Raw genomic sequence first — 19581 nt, 5'->3', positions numbered from 1 at the left:
TTGCAAAGTCCCCGCACGGTCAGACTCATGTGAAGGAATTCATCTGAGAGGGTCTTTCCTGCACGCCGCCATCTCCTGTATCCTAAAATAATGAGAGACTGAAAAGTGTCTAATTTGTAATTTTGCACTGCTGTGCAGATGGAAATTAAATGAAAAGGTGTCAAGCAAAATCTGGAACAGGTTTCCCTCCTCTTTCAGCAGATGTAGAAGTTCAAACAGACATGGTGGGAGGCCTAAAGTTGATCTACGTGCTTCATATTTAAGTGTGAGCTGTTCCATAACGTGTTGGTTTGTATGTGTGGGAGGTGTTCACAGTCAAATAAAAAAAAAAGATACTGACTGGACAGTTTTGTCTCTTGACAATAACACACACACACAAACACACACACACACACACACACACACACACACACACTCTCTGAATTCATTAAGTGAGCAGCACAAAGCTGTAAAATTCTACACAACAAAAAATATTCCCTCACAGACAGAGAACAATCTTTGGTCCCTCCTGTGTTTATTTTGTTTTTCCTACCCTATGTTAGCGCTCAGCATCAAGTGTCTTACATCATGTGATTCAGGACCTTCAATTTTGGTCTGGCTCATTTAAAGAAGGTACAGTACGCAGTTTTAGAGAAGAGATCTTAATCAGAAGAAAAAGATCTTCACTGACTGATGTTTTGTGCCTAATTAGACTAAATACTCTCATAGTGATTTACTTTGTTTACATGTGGCGGACCCCGCCACCTTTCTAGCTTCAAACAGTGTACTGGGGACCATTTTACTCTGAGAACATAATGGAAAAAAATTTATATTTTTGAGTTTGTTTTATTACCTCATTAATATTGGAACCATTGAAATTCTGAGTGTGAATTTCTTCTCTTAAACTTCATAGTGTCCCTTTAAAAACGGACATGTGCGACTGTGTGTTGTGCTGGAAGCCGGTCGTAGGTTCATTTATGCAGACTCCACTTGTTATCTAACGTTTCGTTGCCGTTTCTCTCCTTCACCAGACGAGACACTCGAGAGCATGCATCCAGTCACATCCTTTGGACTATCAAGGAAAAATCCAACCCAAATCCTTTCAATCAAAGAAAGAAGTCTAGCAGCATTGAACAACTACAGCAACAAGAAAGGTCTAATTTTTCATGTCATATTACAGTCAGCTCACATATCGCATATGTAAATTGCTAACATCTGTCACACAGAGCCCCTTTAAAGTCTCAATTTTACATTTGCTCTGTACTAAAAATGGATGAATGGACCAGACTTTTATATTATTTTGACAGAGCCTCAGCAGGTTTAGGATTTTTTTTTTTTTTTTCACTTGGATTCTTTGGATGTATATTTCCACTGTGTTTCAAACTGTGAGAATAGCGAGTATGCAAACTCCCTGTAGTGGTACCCTGAGGAATCAACGAAAGGTGTTTTTGAAATTATATATATATATATATATATATATATATATATATATATATATATATATATATATATATATATATATATATATATATATATATATATATATATATATATATATATATATATATATATATATATATATATATATATATATATATATATATATATATATATATATATATATAAAAAAGCATAATACTACGAGAATTTATAGTTGGACTCCTTCAACTGAACTGTAATTTCAAACAGTTAAAAAGCATGCATGAAATCAAATATTCATGCATGTTGTGCACACACAAGCGCGCAAAAATTAAAAACTCATGATGGCAAGACAGTCAGCAGAGGTTAAAATTTAAAAAGGTTCAAAACACACTTCAAACAGGATCTCAGGATGAGAAGTGGAGGAGGAGGAGAGTATTTCAAGCAGCCCGGCTGAAACTGCAGAGACCTCAGAGAGCCTGATATTTTCTGAGGCGGTGCACGGTGTTAAAAGTTTGAGAAACACTGCTTTATTTCATTTACTGACCATGTATGAAGTGCCCGAAAGAGTTAGAAGATTAATTAGAAAAGTGATTCAATCATAACAGAGGACACAGAAGCAAAAGTGAAATATAATATCAGTTGAAAAAACAGTGGCTTGGGGACAATCATTGCCAGTTGGCCCAGAGGAAGAAACTACATGGGTTTCCTGGGTGAATCGATACCTGAGAGCGAAAAGCTGAGAACCTCTTTTTTACATGAGTTTTTGAAGTATGTGGATACGATTACCGGTTCAAAAGTTATTAAACAGTTTAAAACAAAAAGATATTTTTATCTGCCTGAGGCTGCATGTTAAACATCAACTCACTGTACAGATTATAACTCTGTCTGATAGATGTGATCAACATTATGCTGCGGAAACATCACCGGAAGAGGAAAACGCGACCGAGATTGATGAACAAACAAATTATGGTCAAAGAGGCATGTAATGATTTATACGGCAGCTAATTAGCACTGAAAGCTAATTAGAGCACATCCAACGAAAAGGCGAAGTGTCTGGGTCTGTGAAGTGCATTAGCAACCGTATTGAGGATATGCTTTGGTCAGTTTATGCTGTCGGGTAATAAATACAAAAGTAATAAAGACCTAAATGTCAAGGCGAAGTGAAAGAGAGGCCGAGCTGGCACGGCAGTACCTTCCAGGAGCGTTTTAAATACCCCAAGACTCGACTTTGTGCTTCAGGGAGGTGATTACGGATCGTAGGAAACATCAATATTGGCTCAGAATCGCTGCTGCTGCTGCTTTCTGGGTAGCTGTGTGATGGAGGAAACACAGCTTGTTGTTTCAGGCTACAGACGGGGAAACTCAATATGGCCACAGGATGACCAAAGACTTGTCACCTCTTTAAAATCGAGTAAATGCGACTCTTTCTCTTCAGCTGTTTGGGATTCTGGTGGCCTTATGAATCCAGCCAGGCTGGCAACGCTAGCGACACGCTATGGGTGCATGTGGCGTGCAACAGGTGACCTTCAGTGCCACATTTGCCTGCAAATGTGAGTAATTCTATGAAATCTTTCACAGAAAATCCTCGAGAGCAGCAATTAGAACCCCACACTCAAACGCCACGCAGTGATTCATGTATACTCTAACTTGTTCTGAGTTGACAAGCACAGCGAAAGGCTCAGAAACACAGAAATTGATTTTTGCCCGCTCTGATAGTGCAGCTTCATAGGCAGAAGTGGTCCGAGTTGCACTGGGGATCAAAACTCTGCATAGACTGGATGCCATCCAGTCATCTGAGCGGAGTGAGGCGACGGGAGGAAGAGCAGAATGGATGATAACGCCAACACGGCTCTAAATAAATGCAACCACAGGAGACGCTGGGTTTAATGTCAAGGATATATACACATGGTGGACGTCCTCCTATAAGAATCCAATCGCTGTGATCGGATCTCAAAATCTAAAGGAAATTGCAATGGTGGCCACGGCCAAGGCGCTTTCTGTCTCTCTCCGTGCCCCTGACTTGATCGCCAGCCAGAGAATCTGGTGAATCTGAGGCAAAGTGATCCTCGCAGCAGCAGTGTGACCATCTGCTAGACAGCTAAAGAGCAGCATCAGTACTATGTATAGGGCCCCGGCCTGCAGCGGGAGGAGGCAAGCGAGGGGTTGGGTGGCTGCTTTACCCAGCTCCCAAGTGCAGAGCGGGAACTTGACCCTGCCCTCTCCCAACCCGACCCCACCCGTCCTCGCTACCCCTCGATACCCTTTCTGGATCGTGCAGATTTGACACTTCTCTGCTTCAGAAAAACAAATAAAAGTTTGTCACTCTTGGCTCTTCAGTTAAATGACCGCCGGCGCTGTCGCCTCAGCGGACCTTACTCAGTGTTTCCCCACTCTTCACTTCACTTCCCTTCCTTCCTCCACTTCGCTCACCAAGCAGCCGGGCCTCTGTGCGCCGGTAACGGACAGCGACAGGTGTATGTGTGCGAGCTGCCCGATGCATCCACCAACCGAAACCCGAGAGCCACAGATGCTCCGGCCGTGCCAAATAAACTCCCGCAAACTCACCCGGCGCTGCCACCAATGTGAACTTGAGAAAAGGTGAATCTGTTCAATCCCTCAGCGCTGCTATTTTCACACGCATGCTCTGCACATGCTCACTGGAGATCAACAGGCAGACTTACAGAGGGGGGTAAAAAAAAAAAAAAAAAAAAAAAGGCAGACAGAAGGGGAGTTTAAAAAGTGAAGTGAATTAAGAAACTTCCAGCACGTTTGTCTCCTTGTTCACACTGTCTCGGTGTGTAGTCTGTATCAATTGCTGTGACCGCTCAGGCGTCGTGTTTCTCATAAATGTCAGGCAGGGCGCTAAGTACAGGTTGAGCTATGTGTTTTAGTGAAGCTTAGCTAACAGCATGGAGACCAAAGTAGATACAGTGTAGATGTGCGAGGACTACAACCTGATAAGCCAGAGAGGGGCTGAAGTCGGTGCGTATCAGAGCGGCAACGGGAGCTCGCATCGAGAAAATGGAGCAACAGTCACGAGAGTATCGCAGCCGAGACTCATCTGGAGAATCTCTGCGCTCACGAAAGTCATCTGCCAAGCACCTGTCTATGAATAATTTAGTTATCATTCACAACGTTCCAGCCTTCTGTTGAATTTAAAAAAAAAAAAAAAAAAAAAAACTGGTCAAGCCGTAGGAAACGGGAGGAAATGGTGACAGTGTGAAAAAAATGATTAGGAGGCGGCGGAGAGGCTGACACAGCGCAGCTGAGAAACAGAACAAAACAGAAACAGCCGAGGGTGTAAACAGGAAGCAGAAGAGGAGAGACTGAGAGGAAGACTGAGGATTTGTTTTTAGCTCCACGGTCGAGTTGTGTTTCTCGTCCGCGTCGGAGCCGCATCAGGTCTGACTCCAGACACAGTCGGCTGCATCGACTGCACCTGCAGCTCCTTCATATTCTTATCAGCCTGAGCAGAAAGAGGGATGAAACACACCTCTATTTATACGCTGGGCACATTTGGTCATAGTGTCTGATTGGTTCCCAAAAATAGCTTTAAAAAGAAAATCTGAAAATCTCTATTCAGGCGGCTCATTTATAAAAAATGGTGATGAAGCTTCTAAAATCGTGCTGTACTGTAGGCAGCGGGACCCTCCCCTCCAGTTGGTTAGAAATGAGGAAACCTGTTAAATAAGAGAGAGATTAGATTTGTACTTTAATTCATCTTAAGATCATTTCACATGTTGTGCTTAGAAAAGAAAAAAGGTGCAGTATGTAAGAACTGTGTTGAATTCATAGTCAAAACACAACTCTGTTTTCTTAAAAAAGGACAACACAGTTTCATACCGTATGTGGCGGACGCTGCCACCTTTCAACGCACCAAAAATTAGGGTGATGGTAGAGGAGACTGAAGCAGCGCAACTATACAGTGGATTGTGTATTATTTGCTGGACTAAACAGTGAGTTGACACACAGAGCCGAACACATAGCTTGGAGTTTGTCGCTGCTGCACATTGTCCAATAACACCATGAAAGTTCAAGTTCAAGGAAAATCACTTCAGTCAAGTAGATATGGAGAAAAGACCCATTATCCACGCTTTTGTGCTTAAGTCATGCTTGAGATCAAAATTGATCAAAAGTGAGTCGACTGCGAGAATCATGAGGGGGTTCCGTCGCTCTAAAATCCACATCAGCCTTTTGCTTTACTGCTGCGTCTCTCTGAGGGGACAAATGTCAATCCTTCCTATTTCATGAGTAAGATTTGTTCAACGTGTATCACTGGACGTTCAATACGGTTTTAGACAAAGTTGGAAAACTCATTTAAACAGCTTCAGTAAATGCGGCGAATGACTAAGTGGCGTGAAGACAGAACTATGAAATGCATTTTTCTGAACACAAACCAGAGGTTGTAATCACAATGAAATGTTGCCATGTAGACTTTTATTTGGATTCAAATATTTGCATCTTTGGACTAAAGAGAGATTATATTTAAACTTCCAAGGAACTCTTAGCCCTCCAGTAACTATAGTAACTGGAACTTTAGACTATAGTTAGTTGAGTGAGCAGCAGCAGCAGCAGCAGCAGCAGCAGCAGCAGCAGCTCCACTGGGCTTTCCATCAGAACTGATTAATGAGATGTTTAAATGAACGAGACTCGTCTTAACCAAACAGCCATTCAGCTCCACAGCACAAACACTGAAGCTGCGGTGTCAGCAGAAAATGACCATTTGAGTAAAAATAAACACTCTTATTATAGGATGTTTAATGACATTAATGTACATTTTTCCTGGATGCAAATGAGACATATTAGGGTCCTGCCAACACTCCCAATTCCTGCTCCTGAGATTTCAAAGTGATACAAATCAAACGGGAGGGTCCTGGTGTCTGTGTGAAATATGTGTGTTGTGGCACTTGGCAACTCAACCCAGAGGCCAGAGGTGAGCATGCGCCAACGACCCGGACTGAAATGCTTCAGTCGTCGCTGCACTCGCTCAAGCCCTCCTCTCAGCTTGTAGCTGAAAAAGGATGAAATGGGTTCCAAGAAGAAGAAATATGGTTATTAATGTAACTCTGTTTGGTGCGAGACCTGATCTGAGATCAGACTTGTCACATTGTTTCCACATTCACATTCAGAATCAGTGTAGCTCTTCTCTTTCTGATGTCACATACGGATTTTTGTTACTGTAGAGGCATTTGAACATCATGAGGTCACCGTTACATGTCGTGCCTAAACATGCAGAATGTGCATAGGTGAGCATACATGGGGTCATCATGGGTCAAAATGAATAATACACCACACATCTAAGCTCTGTGTTGAGGGGGAAAAAATGAGATAAAATTCTGCAGTCAAACGAGTTTTGCCCCACAGTACACCGCCATGGATCACAGACTCCAAGATTTATATGGTGTTCCTATAACAAATTGGATTTTCTTGGCTTAGTTTGTATGCATATTGCTTTAGAGCGGCTTCAAATAATAGAGGCCCACCATGCGTGCAAGGCCGAGGCGTCAGGCTCAGCAAAAGCGCTGAGAAATGGAGGGCCTCCAGTCAGGGACGAGGCTGGAGCCGCTGTAAAGTCCATCATCCTGTCTGATGAGACCGAGAGGACACAGGCAAGAGTGCGTGTGTGTGTGTGTGTGTGTGTGTGTGTGTGTGTGTGTGTGTGTGTGTGTGTGTGTGTGTGTGTGTGTGTGTGTGTGTCTGAAAGAGAATGAAGAGATCAGGTGAAGTGAGGACATTCACCTGAAGCCAACTTAAGTCTTCTTTTCTCCCTCTAAGCTCTCAGCTCCTGACCAAGGCCCACACTTATTTCACCCTCCACCCCGTCAGTTCCGTATGTGCGCCAAATCTGATGCACACATTAGATGATTTTCAGCTCTAAAGCTACGTAAGCCTCAGAGGACATAAGGCAAGTGCTTTTTCTTTCGGAATGGATTTCACAGGAGGTCAGATATTCATTCCTCAGACAGACCGAATAGCTGCGGGTCAATAGAGGTCGCGACACGAGATAAATTCAACGAGCATCTAAGTGTTTCACAATAGATCAGAAGCGGCCTGTGACAAGGTAAACCTCCCGCCACACAAGGGGCTGGAAATGGTTTCCAAACCCATCAGGCTACAAGATGTCATCTCGAGACTGCAGCTGACACGGTCGGATGCACACGGCAAATAGAGAACGGTATATCTAGGATGTCGGTGGTCTTGCTGAAAAACTAAAGATAAGAGACTTATTAGCAATATCACAAATAAAATCATGTTTACTCAAAGTGAAACACCCTCTAGTCCGATCTTGTCAGAAAATAAGTTATAGGCGATCAGTAATTCAAGCGCTGGATCTTTTTCACATTACATACTGAAGATTGGTTTTGGTTCAGGTCTTGATTTCCATCCCCTCCTTGTAATTACTATGATGTGCCCTTAAGCATGGCACTTCACACCCAAATGCACTGCCTGAGAACTTCATTGACTACAGTATATAGTAAGGTATTCCTTTACAAGAGCTTTAATGCTTATCAAACCTAAAGCCCCTGGAAAAAAAACTTGGCTGCAGTTGTTTGACTGTCTGGGTCCCAACTTTAATGATTTGGTGGATTTTCTCCACTCTCATTGCGCCATTTTTAAAAAACATCTGTGGGCAGACATACTATTAGCAGCAAGCTGGTGAACATAATGAAGCATTAAGCAGCTAAAAAGTCAGATATCTCCCTCAGGAGTCGGTGGAGACCAAAAACAGAGCTACGAGAGAGGAAAGTGTTCCTGACTAAATAAGCAACAATGTACAGTTTAGAAGGTCAAAAGAGGTTAAAACTTGTGAGTTTTTGCCTGTCCGAGTCCATCATTGGTAACTGACCACCAATAACCATTTCAAACTAAAATTATGTTATAGATTTCTTTATTTCTCCCACTGAATCACAAGTCTATTGTATACGTTAGCTCATATTTGGCTAACATTTGCGAGCGAGCCACAGTAACATGCTGAAAGAGTATTAGTTAACAGAGTTATAGCACCATTGCTAGTGTCCCTTCCAAATTTGATATTAGACCAATCAGAGCAACCAAACAATCAATATCAATCAACGCACTTGACTCAAATCTGGACACGTGACACTGTCACTCTGTCAGTCACCGTATCAAACCTGCCCCATATCATAGAAACAGTGACTGGCTGGTTACTAACCAAGTCACAGGGAGATCTGTCTGAACGGGAGTTAGGCCAAGTGCAATTGCCAGAGCAAATGAAACATGAGCTTGCAGATTCATCTGGTTTCCAAACTAAAACAACGCACCAACTGCGCCTCTGATGCAAATGTTGCTCAACTCTGATTAGTGCATGGAGGTAAGGGACATCAGCAACATTTCCAACTGAGGGCTGCCCACTTCAAACCAGCAAAAGGGGCACAAATGGAAAAATAGATTAATTTCTCATGTGAAGCGAGACAAGAAAAGTAGTGTAAGAAGCTGAGTAAGGAAATCCATATTCAGGGCCTTTAAGGTGGATTCTAGAAGCCTATGAAAAATAAGGCTAAATGGCCTTATGGAGACAGAGCTGACAAACTGAACCATGCTGGAATTAAGTGAAAATGAACCAAGTGACCTGAGGGACACTCGAAGCAGTAAGAAGCTCACTGTCTGCACCTTTTCCAGTCCCTGGTTGATTAATGAAGCTAATTATTTGGCTTGAGAGTCCACTCACACTGCTGCAGCTCCTCCGGCTTGGATCTTACTGCCATCTTTGCTTGGACAACCACAGAAACGTACGGCGCAATCGCTCCTCTGAAATATCAATATCAAGCTAAATCAATTTGTATTTTTGGTTTGCGGTATGAAGCTTGATGCACACAGTATGAAATGATACTGTTCATTAAGTGCATTTCAGGCCAATAACTCAGAGAGAGGTATTGATTAAGATTCTATAATGTCTTGCTAATTAAATCAGTTGTGAGACAATGACGAGGAGGCCAAGGTCGAGGCAACATGATCCACATGCAAAACAGTGATATATGTGACAGTAGGTTGCTTATATGCTTAATAGGTTATATTTCAGCTGAAGAGTTTTAGCTTCCTGAAAAAGGGAGAATTTTAGGAGTGAATGCCCAAAAGCCGTACCTGAGGTCACCCACTGGCCAAAATGACAAAGAGCTTCTTCTCACCACTTCCATGATTAATGGGTGTGTCGTAAGCTTCAAAACAACAGTTCAAGGCTGAAGACGGAACAATGCAAAAATAAGACAGCTTTTGTTGTTTTGAAACAAAAGAGCTGAATGATACAGGAGGTGTTCTCCATGCAAGAGCAGCCAAAGCTTAATAAAACTATTAAAAGCTCTTAATGTTCTTCTAAAACAAATCTTGCAACTCCAAACTAAATTGTCAGAAATGTCACCTTAAATGATCAATTAGTCTGTTATTTAGCCAAACGGGGCCACTTGAGTCAAACCAATCACATCTCATTTCCAAATTAAAAGCATGAGAGCTACTTCAGCGAGCTGAGGTCCCGCCACCTTCCGCATCGGGGCTGTGTAAATGATGGGGATGGCAGCCGCCAGCAAGACTCGACGTCCTTCAGCACTGATGACTGGAAGAGAGCCGGAGCTGCCAAAGAACGCACTGTTGCTCTGCCATCACAGCCCGCCCAATCAATACAGAGGAAATCCTTCTCATTCAATTTGAATCAAGCCAGGGGAGGTTCACCCGGCGCTGCCTCTCTCTCTCTCTCTGTCCAACTCTCACTGAGGAGGCAAACTTTGCAAGGGCATCAACGAGAGCATTGTAGGAAATGCAGCATAGAGTGCTGGAATGAACTCAGTGACAGTGAGATGGTATAGATTTCCTTTTCACAAGGAAGGAGAAAGGAGTGCATTGTGATCCTCTCTTCCTACTATTCCAGGTTGTGTCTGCAGGGTGTCGGCCATGTTCGAGCCATCGATCAAAAACAAGTCACATGCAAACATTCAGTCATCCACAGGGAATTCTTCATGTCAGACTTGATATGAAAACTATTCTGGTAGACTTTGGGAGACATCAGTCATACTGAACATAATCACCAAAAAACTTCACAGTTATTGACTCTCATGTGATTTAACCAAAAGCAACAGAAAAGCTATTAAATGGAAGTTGAAGTGAGATTGTTTAGTCCTGTTTTTCACGGTTGGGAATAAACTTTAAAAGTTTAACATCAAAAGCAACAAAACGCAACTTCCCTGGAGAAAGATAGCCGATTGTTGAGTCTCATCCCCAGGTCGTCAAATATTGATTCACTGGGATGGCAGCCTGGGCCGGACGCCAACCCGAGACGTCTGTTTTTGACAAATCGGGGATGAGTTAGTTTCTTTTTCTTTGAGCCAGTGGTTCTCAAACTTTTCCGTCATGGCTCCTTTCAGAAAACGAAAACAGTTCATGCCCTCACCCCACAAATGTAATCAATCATAAACAGTAAGTGGGGAGGCAACTAAAAAGGATCCAAGGTGGATCTATATTTTTCCCTGTTACCCAACCCCCAATTTACAGCAACACTGCATTACTTTTTGAAGTAACAGCTTCACAATCATGTTGATGGCTCAGTGTCATGTAACAGGGTTAATGGTGCCCCTATTTAACTTCAGAGAGAGGGTAGGATCACAGCGTTACATACATGTTTATGATTTACAATTTTCAACACAGTACATTACGATGTAATTTTGTTTGTCTGTGGTTAGCACCTACATTACATCTGACAAGCTGTTACAGACTTGGGATTTGTATTTATGACAGTGGTGTTGAACTCCAAACTGTGGGCGGGTGGGCAAAATCACCTAAAGATGACTAAGTTTAGTCAAAAGTATAATATTATAATATAAATTATAATATAAATTTGACAGAGACAGGGTTGTCAGCAAAGATCATTATCAAAACCATTAGGGCCCTTCTGGTTTTGTTTGACACTTCCGTGTCAGCTTCTTTGCTTCATTATTTCATTGCAAGTCTCAACACAGTGTCATGTTTCATTGCACAGTGCTTCCAGACAATAATCTAACACCTGCAGACAGAAATGGAAAAAAAACTCACCTATTTTCACTCATACCTGACCCCCACTCTTTCATTCCTTGACAACTCTTCAGCAGATTGCATCACTCATACGATTTCACTCATCATTCCCCTGGTACTGATTTGCAAAAAATCTATGACGTGTTCACTTTGAACAGTTTGAACAAGAACTCTAAACCATTCAACTACAGATTCCCACAGTTAAAGACCTGTAAAATGCACTTTCCTGGCAATCTGCATGACACAGATACTGGAACTGGATGTTCTGTATGTGATAAACAATGAGGCCATCTGTTAATACTCACATAATAAGTTCAACGCCAAGCAAAAAGGTATTTAACTAACATCAAGCTAAACTAACAACCAACATAAACAATCTGAACAGACAGTCATATCTATCGGTGCCAAGCACACTACAAATCTTCCAAGTTGTATCACACTGTTTTAGCGCCACACTTGCTGCGCTCCATTTCAAAAGCTCAGTGACACTGTCCGTTACTTTGACATATTAAGCTTTGCAAAATGTTGTATATGAGCGTGTGGTATCAAGCATTTCATTTCCAAATGCCACTTTATCCCTATAAAAATGGTGTTAAAGTGTCACTGGTCTGGTGCTGCCCTGACTTGAGCGCTGGCCCTGGTGTAGGTTAGTGCCAGGGGAGCAGAGCTGTATGTGCTGTGGAAGCATCATCTTTAAAAAGGCTAAATTTAAACCCCCAGAGTTCTCGCCTTGGTATGCAGAGGGCTTCCAGAACAACATAAACTCCAAATAAGCCCAGAACAGCTAGGCTACTCATGAGCTGCACGGCTTGCTCACCTGGTTTTTAAGAAGTGTAAACAGTGGCTCACCTTGACAGCTTGGTTCGAATTAAACTTCTACAGGTATATATCATAACTCTATAAACTTTAGAAAAATGGTAATAAGCCTCCACTGACTTTCAGCTAAACTTTACCGTAGCTAAGCCTGTCAAGCTTGTTATTCCTCATGCAGCAAACATATGTAGTCAACAATGACAATCGTGGAAATTTAATGACCCAAAATTCTCAGTAATTTCAGGAACAATGAGACTGAGGAAAACAAAAGCAGACTCATTTTTAGCTGGCACCAGTCAACTTTCTCGACCACATTTTATCATTTAGCTAATTAAGCTAAATTCAGCTTAAAATGTTTTTAGCCAACTCTACTCTTACCACCAAAAAATAAACTGGAAAAAGGTCTTAATATAACTTTGATGGCCACATCCAACATGTTGTGCTTCAAGAGTGAGGACAAATCTATCTTGTCTCAGGCAAAAAGTGAAGAAACACCATTGTTCTTTTATTTAAGAGTGGACCTCATTGGTCCTTGACTTAAACATATGAAAAGACAAAATGTGATCAGGTCATATTTCATTTCAGCGTAAGCTAACAACTTTTAGCTTAGCTAAGCTAGCCCTTAGCTAGGCTAGCTTAGTTGTTCATTCAGTATTTTCACGTAAAATGTTAAAACAAAACAAGGCTGTCGGGATGAGGACTAATCTGTCACACTCATCTCAACCATATTGCAATGAACACTATTTTGGTAAAATCTGGATTGTACATTTCCCCAAATCTTCTAAGGTTGGGACAAAGGTGCTAGCATCATTCGGGACCAGGCTCCACACTCCGGGAAAATATTAGGTTACAACGTGGATGTGCAAGTCATAAACAAGGCTTTTTTAAATGTAATCTGCAATGTGAGACCTACTTAGTTGATTAAACGCTAATTTTATCTTCAGATGTAGGCTAGGGCTTCATTTCTAGGTCTATAAGTAGCCTAGCGAGTAAGTTAGCCAGACATGCTAACATAGCTTTCACAAGAGCAAACAAATATACTGTTTAACCCATTCCTACCACTCTTTAAAAAGGATTATTGACATGTAAAAAAAAAAAAAAACAGTTGCAGAACAAACACAATTCAAATCAAACTGAAACAAATGACACAATTTTTCTTTTCTCACAGAAATTAAAGTGTATATTACGTATAATGCTCTTTTATTTCACAGTTGACAAAGGATATCCATATTTCACCCCTCTTAAGGAGACAGACTATCATATAACTGCGCTAGATTATCAAGAATGGTTATATTACTGTAACACAATATACCAAGGTCTTAAAAGACTTTAAATTAAAAACTGAAAACATGACAGACCTAGCATGCCTCATTATGTCGTGTACACCACGACTGAAGGAGTAATTTTTAGCTAGACCAAAAAAAATGAAAGAAATTCTACGGTTTCCAATGAAACTTGACATTCAACCTGACAATGACAAAGTGCTCTAGTGTCATTTCATTGAAGAACCAAGTTAATACCTCTCCTTTATTTAGCCTCGGCAACACACTCAATAGGCAATGATACCACAAATAAAAGGGGTGACTGCACATAATTATCTGATGGTGCTGCAATTATCACAATGATCTTTCACCACTGCAGTTAGCGGGCTGTGGAAATGACTTGCAAATACTCTGACTGGACCGTGAATTTAAAAAAGCCAAAACAGTCTCCAGCAGCGCAGTGATCATTTTCTGAAGACAAAGACCCCAAGATAATCACTGCTGTCTCTGCATGTGTGCACTGAACGCCACTCCTGCCATTTTCACTCAGAGCTAAATCACTGGAGAGTCAACAAGCTGTCCACGGAAAAAGTAATCAGTAAGCGCAGAACTTTCAATGCATTTAATTTAAAGTTCTGCCACCAGCAACGCAGACGGAGAGCTTCGGTGTGGGTCTGTAAAGTTTCAGAGGGGACTGCAGTCTTCATCGCGCTTGTAGAGGTGCAACCATTTTCCTCTTCTCGGTTGCTTTTTATTGCCGTTCCATTTGATGGAGGAGCTCTCGTCGCTGCCAGCTTTCCCAGCGTTACACATCAACAGCGAGGTGAGACTGCGTCCAAGCTGAAATCAAATCACAATGTCTGAGACCTCTGTCGCCGCCTGAGTCTGACAGTTGTATCCAATAACGGGGTACTTAAACAATCTAATGTAAATTTCTGGGGGGGGGGGGTAAACAGCTGCAAACTCCACCATAGAAAAAACAACCCTGCAATTGCACTTCCTGACAAAATAAATTCCTCCTCCACTAAAAGACACAACATTTACAGAGAGGCTTATACCATAATGTACAACAGAGTGTAAAGCGGGGTATTTCAATTAGCACTCTTATTTTAAGGCTTGCCGTGGCTTACTGTGGACCCCCTGGGGAAGCCCCCTCACCCATCCACCCTCTCGAATCGCTGTTGTCATCAGATAACCAGGATGCCAGTGTGACAGTAGAATCTGAGAGGCATGGGTCAGCATATCCACTGGCATCACAAATAGTAGAGGCTGTTAACTACAGGGTCCCACCTGCCACCAACAACAAGCCGAGCCTGCACGCTGTGGGGGGGGGATTACATATAGAATAATACTACTGTATACATCAACATCCCAAAGCCGTGAACACCGTTGGACTTCCTGGACATCTATCAAACCAAAATAAAGACAGCGACACTTCACTGAATGTTAACGACACAGACCAAACCAGCCTGTCTGCAGCTTTTAGTGGCTTTGTCGTCAAGTATTCTCAGTCTGGGAAAACAGCAGAATATTTATGTTCTCTGGCTAGAGGGGTAGTTTTTTTTTTTTTTTAAGTCTTAGGGAAAATAACCCCTATGATGTCATCAGGTTGGTCACAGCCAATGCTTCCAATATTGAACACAAAGATCGCATTACAAGCTACCTGTGGAAAGTTTAAAATAGCCCCTTTCCTCGCTGGACAGAAAGAAAAGTAACACCCAACAGGTTCTGGCTTTTGTCTTCCATGTAAATGGGCACAACTGGCATTTACTCCCGTGTCAAATAGCTCCGCAGTGGTCATAGCTATTTATTGGCCACAGCTCTAATTGGCTGTGAGGAAAACACCCACGCGGACATGCCAATTTTCTGATGCCATGACGTGGGTTTAAGTTAAGGAGGCTGGTCTAAGACTTTGTTTTTTTTTTTTCTATCTGTCTCTCTCCAGGCAGTGCTTAAACATTGTTCAGATGGCAGAGTTTGAGAAGGACTGAAGTAAAAGATGTTTATAAAGAAACCATGGCTACATTCTCACAGATGTCTCACTGTGTCATTGTATCAGAGATGTCCAAATCAGAACAAGACTTTTTATACAAGTTTGTAGGCAAATGATCTGCTGTCTTCGATTGTTCCCTGATCTTTTTTGTTTTTTCTCCACTTGAGGTATGTATTCCGTCACAGTTGAACAGGTGTCTGTTGACACATCTGGTGAACGTTACTTTATTGTGTTAATGCAGTTCAAAAAAAAGGTCCCATATGTAGGACTTGGGGACGTCTAGCAGCAAGACTGCAGATTGCAACCAACTGAATACCCCTCGCCTCATTGCTCCCTATGCTGGGCACTAAAAATCCAAAACACTAGACGGTCCTTTGAAGAGACAGCATTGATTTTGTCTGCTCTGGGCTACTGTTACTGCTACTGGGCAGACGTTGAGGAAGAGGATCCCTCTCATTTTAAAGAAGGCAACAAAAACATCTTTCAGGTGATTAAACACCAACAGAAAAATAGTCCCTGATAGATCCTGGCCCACTTGCTAGGTTACACGATATATATTTTTCTTATCTTTTTCACTTCACGGTGTGGGTCTGAGGGAATGACACTTCAGTACTCTGCATGTCCTGTACATATGGCATTATTGCCAATAAAGTTTCCTTTGAGTTAAGAAGATAATATTTCATGTTTGCCTATAGATCCAACTAAATCTTACACACTGGACCTTTAATTCCTCACTGCATCAGTGCCACTTGTGGTTGACTGACTGTGATGGATTTCACAACTCAAGGAACAAAGTCCCAAGTGTAGACTAAAGGTCTTCATATTGGGCCAGACATCAATGAATGGAAGTCAACAGTTGCTTGAGTGAAATACTGTAAATCCACTTTTGTTTGCTTTTTTATAAATCACAGCAGCACGGTTTGCAGATTGTGTATTTGGGATGTAAATGTAAGTCCTTGTAAAAACTAAATATCATTAAATCAGGCTACTTAAGTTGGACAGGAACAGATGTCAACCACTGACAAGAGCGAAAGGAAACTGGCATGATGTTTCGAAAAGTTGTGTTTTGTAAATCCATGGCGATAAAATACGAGGGGCAGGGCACTCCAGGAGTCCTGGATGAGGTTCAAGGGGCCCGTAGATACCAGGAATTACCCCAAGAACATAACATATTCACAGGACTGATGACTCTCGGGGTAGAAATAAAAATGTCTTTGAGACTCATCTGGTGTGAAAGCAGGCAGACAGCCCTGCTGGGCATGTCGCCTATGTCATGGCCCCTCATGCAACACCTGGGTCACACAGCTTCACGAGGCAACAGGAGGGAGGAGGGGGGGGAGGACGTGCGCCAGCCTCCACCGCCACAGATATTCCCACCGCACCAACATACAAGCTGTCATATCGTTTACAAAAGATAAGCACCGTGCATAACCACGCAGAGCAACAGCGAGGCTCGCCGTAAGCAATCTGCGTCAAACAACCAAAATAGTCACCGCAGACCGAGAGGGGCGGGCTGACGTGCGAGCGCAACTTACTGAAACTCCTCTCCCCCGGGGGAGGACAATCCATACATCCACACAGGGCACACACACACACATGCACACACACACGGGAGGACAGATAATAAACAGAGAAGCGGCGGTGGAGGGTGGAGGAGGAAGAGGAGGAGGAGAGGGAGACGGTGTGGAGCCAGTGCTGCCCTTGCACCAGCGGCGGGGCTGAGTCTCATTGAGATTCCGCACATCAGGAGTCCCGTCGACAGGTGCGCCGCGCAAACCAGCGCCAACTTCCACCGAAGCATCGCTTTTGCACACGCGAAAAAAAAGAAAGAAACAAACAAAGAAAAAGGAAATGCCAGAATTGACATTTCAGCTCCGCCAAACTTCCCCCCCTCTATGATCCACTTTTTCCGGGGGGGGCGGCTGCTCGGGTTAATTGGCTGCGCCGCGTGCCGCCCTCCGAAAGCGTTAATTGGCGACAAGGAAGCAGAAGCGGAATAACGTTTACTTACAGTTCTCAAGAACTGGATCTCATCTTCCCCTTCTCCGCCCTCAGCCATGGCTGTGAAGGAGCCTGCTCAGACTCTGGAAGCCACCACTGACTGCCGGCAGAAACGCGATGCTGCTCCTCTCAAGCCGATATTAGCATGGAGCTCATCCACAGCCATATAGGGCAGCCCGGCCGAGCCCCCTCCTCCTCTCACTCTCCTCCCCTCCTCCCCCTCCACCACCTACCTACCCCTCCTCATCCACCCTCCCTCCCCTCCTCCTCTCTCAGCAGCAGTGCGGACCAGCAGACGGGGCATCGGAGGGCGAGCTGCCCCGGAGATGGTGATGCTGCTGCCGGCGGCTGATTATGATGATGATGATGATGGTGGTGTTGGTGATGAAGCTCAGGAGCAACAATATTGAAAAACCTCAGCCAGCTGAGTCAGCAGTTTCGAACGCGCCCCCCCCCCCCTCAGTGTCGCATGGTGGTCAGGAGGCAGACCTGAATGTAAAGTTATGAATGGCTCGCCTCGCCCTCCCTCACCCACACACACACACACACACACACACACACACACACACCTGACACCCCACACCTGATCAGGTGATTTTATACTCCACAGAAATCTATTTTCACATTTGTAGTTGCGGAAAAGAAAAGTCCAACAAAAATTAAATATTTTCAATATTAATGATGAAATGATACAAACTCAGAAATGTGTATTTTATCTATAAGTGAATAAACGAGATGCTCTCAGGGGAAAATAAGGTCCTCAGAACACTGTTTGAAACGAGACAGGTGGCAGGGTCCGCCACATATAGACAAAGTCACACCGTGTGAAACTTTGTTGTCCTTTAAGGTCACTTTGTGTATTCAGTTTATTCGGTCATGTAAACAAAGAGAGTTTGTTTATTAAGAAAAAAAAAATCAGTCAATGAGGATCTTTCTCTTCTGATTAGAATTTCGTCCCTAAAACTACATAATGCACTTTTAAGTACAAATCTGAGGAACTTGTACTTGAATTGAGTATTTTTTTTTTATTTATTTAATACCATACTATACTTACACTCCACTTAACAATAGAGGTACATATTGTACCGTACCATATGCTGTGATGGAATGTAAATTGAATTTACTCAAGTCATCATATATTTTGCACATGAAATATGTCAAACTATCAAATATAAAAGATATTTGATTGTATATTCAGTCAGCTTCACCTCAACCAAAAACACATGCATCTGACAAATACTGATAAAACACACAGGGCTCATTTTACAGCATTACACTTCCTGTGTGATACATTTTGCTGACAATATTCAGGTTCTTGTACTTAATAATGAGTATTTTCACAATCTATCATTGCTACTTTAACATAAGTAAAGGATCAGAATATTTGCTCCACCTCTGATGTAGAAACACAGTTTGTCTTGTTGTTTGCTCGTTAAAACACATGCTAAACTAATGACTGCTGTCTATTTATGCACGTGCTACTTTTATCCGCAGCCTCATTTGCCAGCTTGCTTTCTTTGTTTATACCTTCTTGGTTTGCATATTATTTTGAGAGAAATTAAAGTGATTCAGGTGGGGGGTTTTTTCTAGATATTTCGTCTAACACAGCATCTCCCTGTTAAACGTAAAGCTCTGTGTTGCTTAGAAACAGGTGCACTGCAGCTCCCTTCCCACCCTGACGCCATCAGTCTAACTCCATTTACACCTTGCTCAGATTTAAGATGTTGTTTGAAAAGACATAAAAAACTATTGTTATTCTTTTCAAAGATATTAATAAGCGACTGTAGTTTCCTAATCAATTCACACAACATCAGGATTGTATAAAACTCATCTGAAATAGTTTATCAAAACTTGAATTCTGTTGTGATGATCATAATAGGTCACATGCAGAAAGAAAGTCGCTCTTGATTGTAAATAGTGCTGGACTATCAAAATAATCCAGTTTAATTGTCTGTACCTTCAATATCAGTTGCTATACAGAGCAAAGCCCAGTGAGCATGCGTCAGGTGTCCATATGTGCACTTCACATGGTCCCACTCACAGGACACGAGAGAAACCTGCTCTGGATCATGTCTCCTGCCAAGACATCGCTGA

The 19581-nt window shown here is 42.5% G+C and overlaps 1 protein-coding gene across 4 annotated transcripts in view; it reads right to left on the bottom strand.

Moving 5' to 3' along the window:
- Nucleotides 1-18038, bottom strand: part of LOC119013079 (ryanodine receptor 3-like) — a 122318-nt gene extending 104280 nt beyond the window's left edge. The window contains exons 1-3 of one of the 4 annotated variants that reach the window (XM_037087433.1): nucleotides 5245-5786; nucleotides 4895-5081; nucleotides 4356-4507 (exon numbers count right to left, since the gene is read on the bottom strand). In XM_037087433.1, the coding sequence (XP_036943328.1) occupies nucleotides 4356-4507; nucleotides 4895-4925 (183 nt within the window). In that variant the 5' untranslated portion in view covers nucleotides 4926-5081; nucleotides 5245-5786. Of the gene's footprint in view, nucleotides 1-4355; nucleotides 4540-4894; nucleotides 5082-5244; nucleotides 5787-17497 lie in introns of those variants that run through there. The other 3 variants (XM_037087434.1, XM_037087435.1, XM_037087436.1) reach the window with 3 other exon arrangements.
- Between the last annotated feature and the right edge of the window lie 1543 nt (nucleotides 18039-19581).

This window comes from Acanthopagrus latus, chromosome 22, assembly GCF_904848185.1.
Source record: "Acanthopagrus latus isolate v.2019 chromosome 22, fAcaLat1.1, whole genome shotgun sequence".
NCBI lineage: Eukaryota > Metazoa > Chordata > Actinopteri > Spariformes > Sparidae > Acanthopagrus > Acanthopagrus latus.
This window is presented reverse-complemented; position numbering and strand designations above follow the sequence as displayed.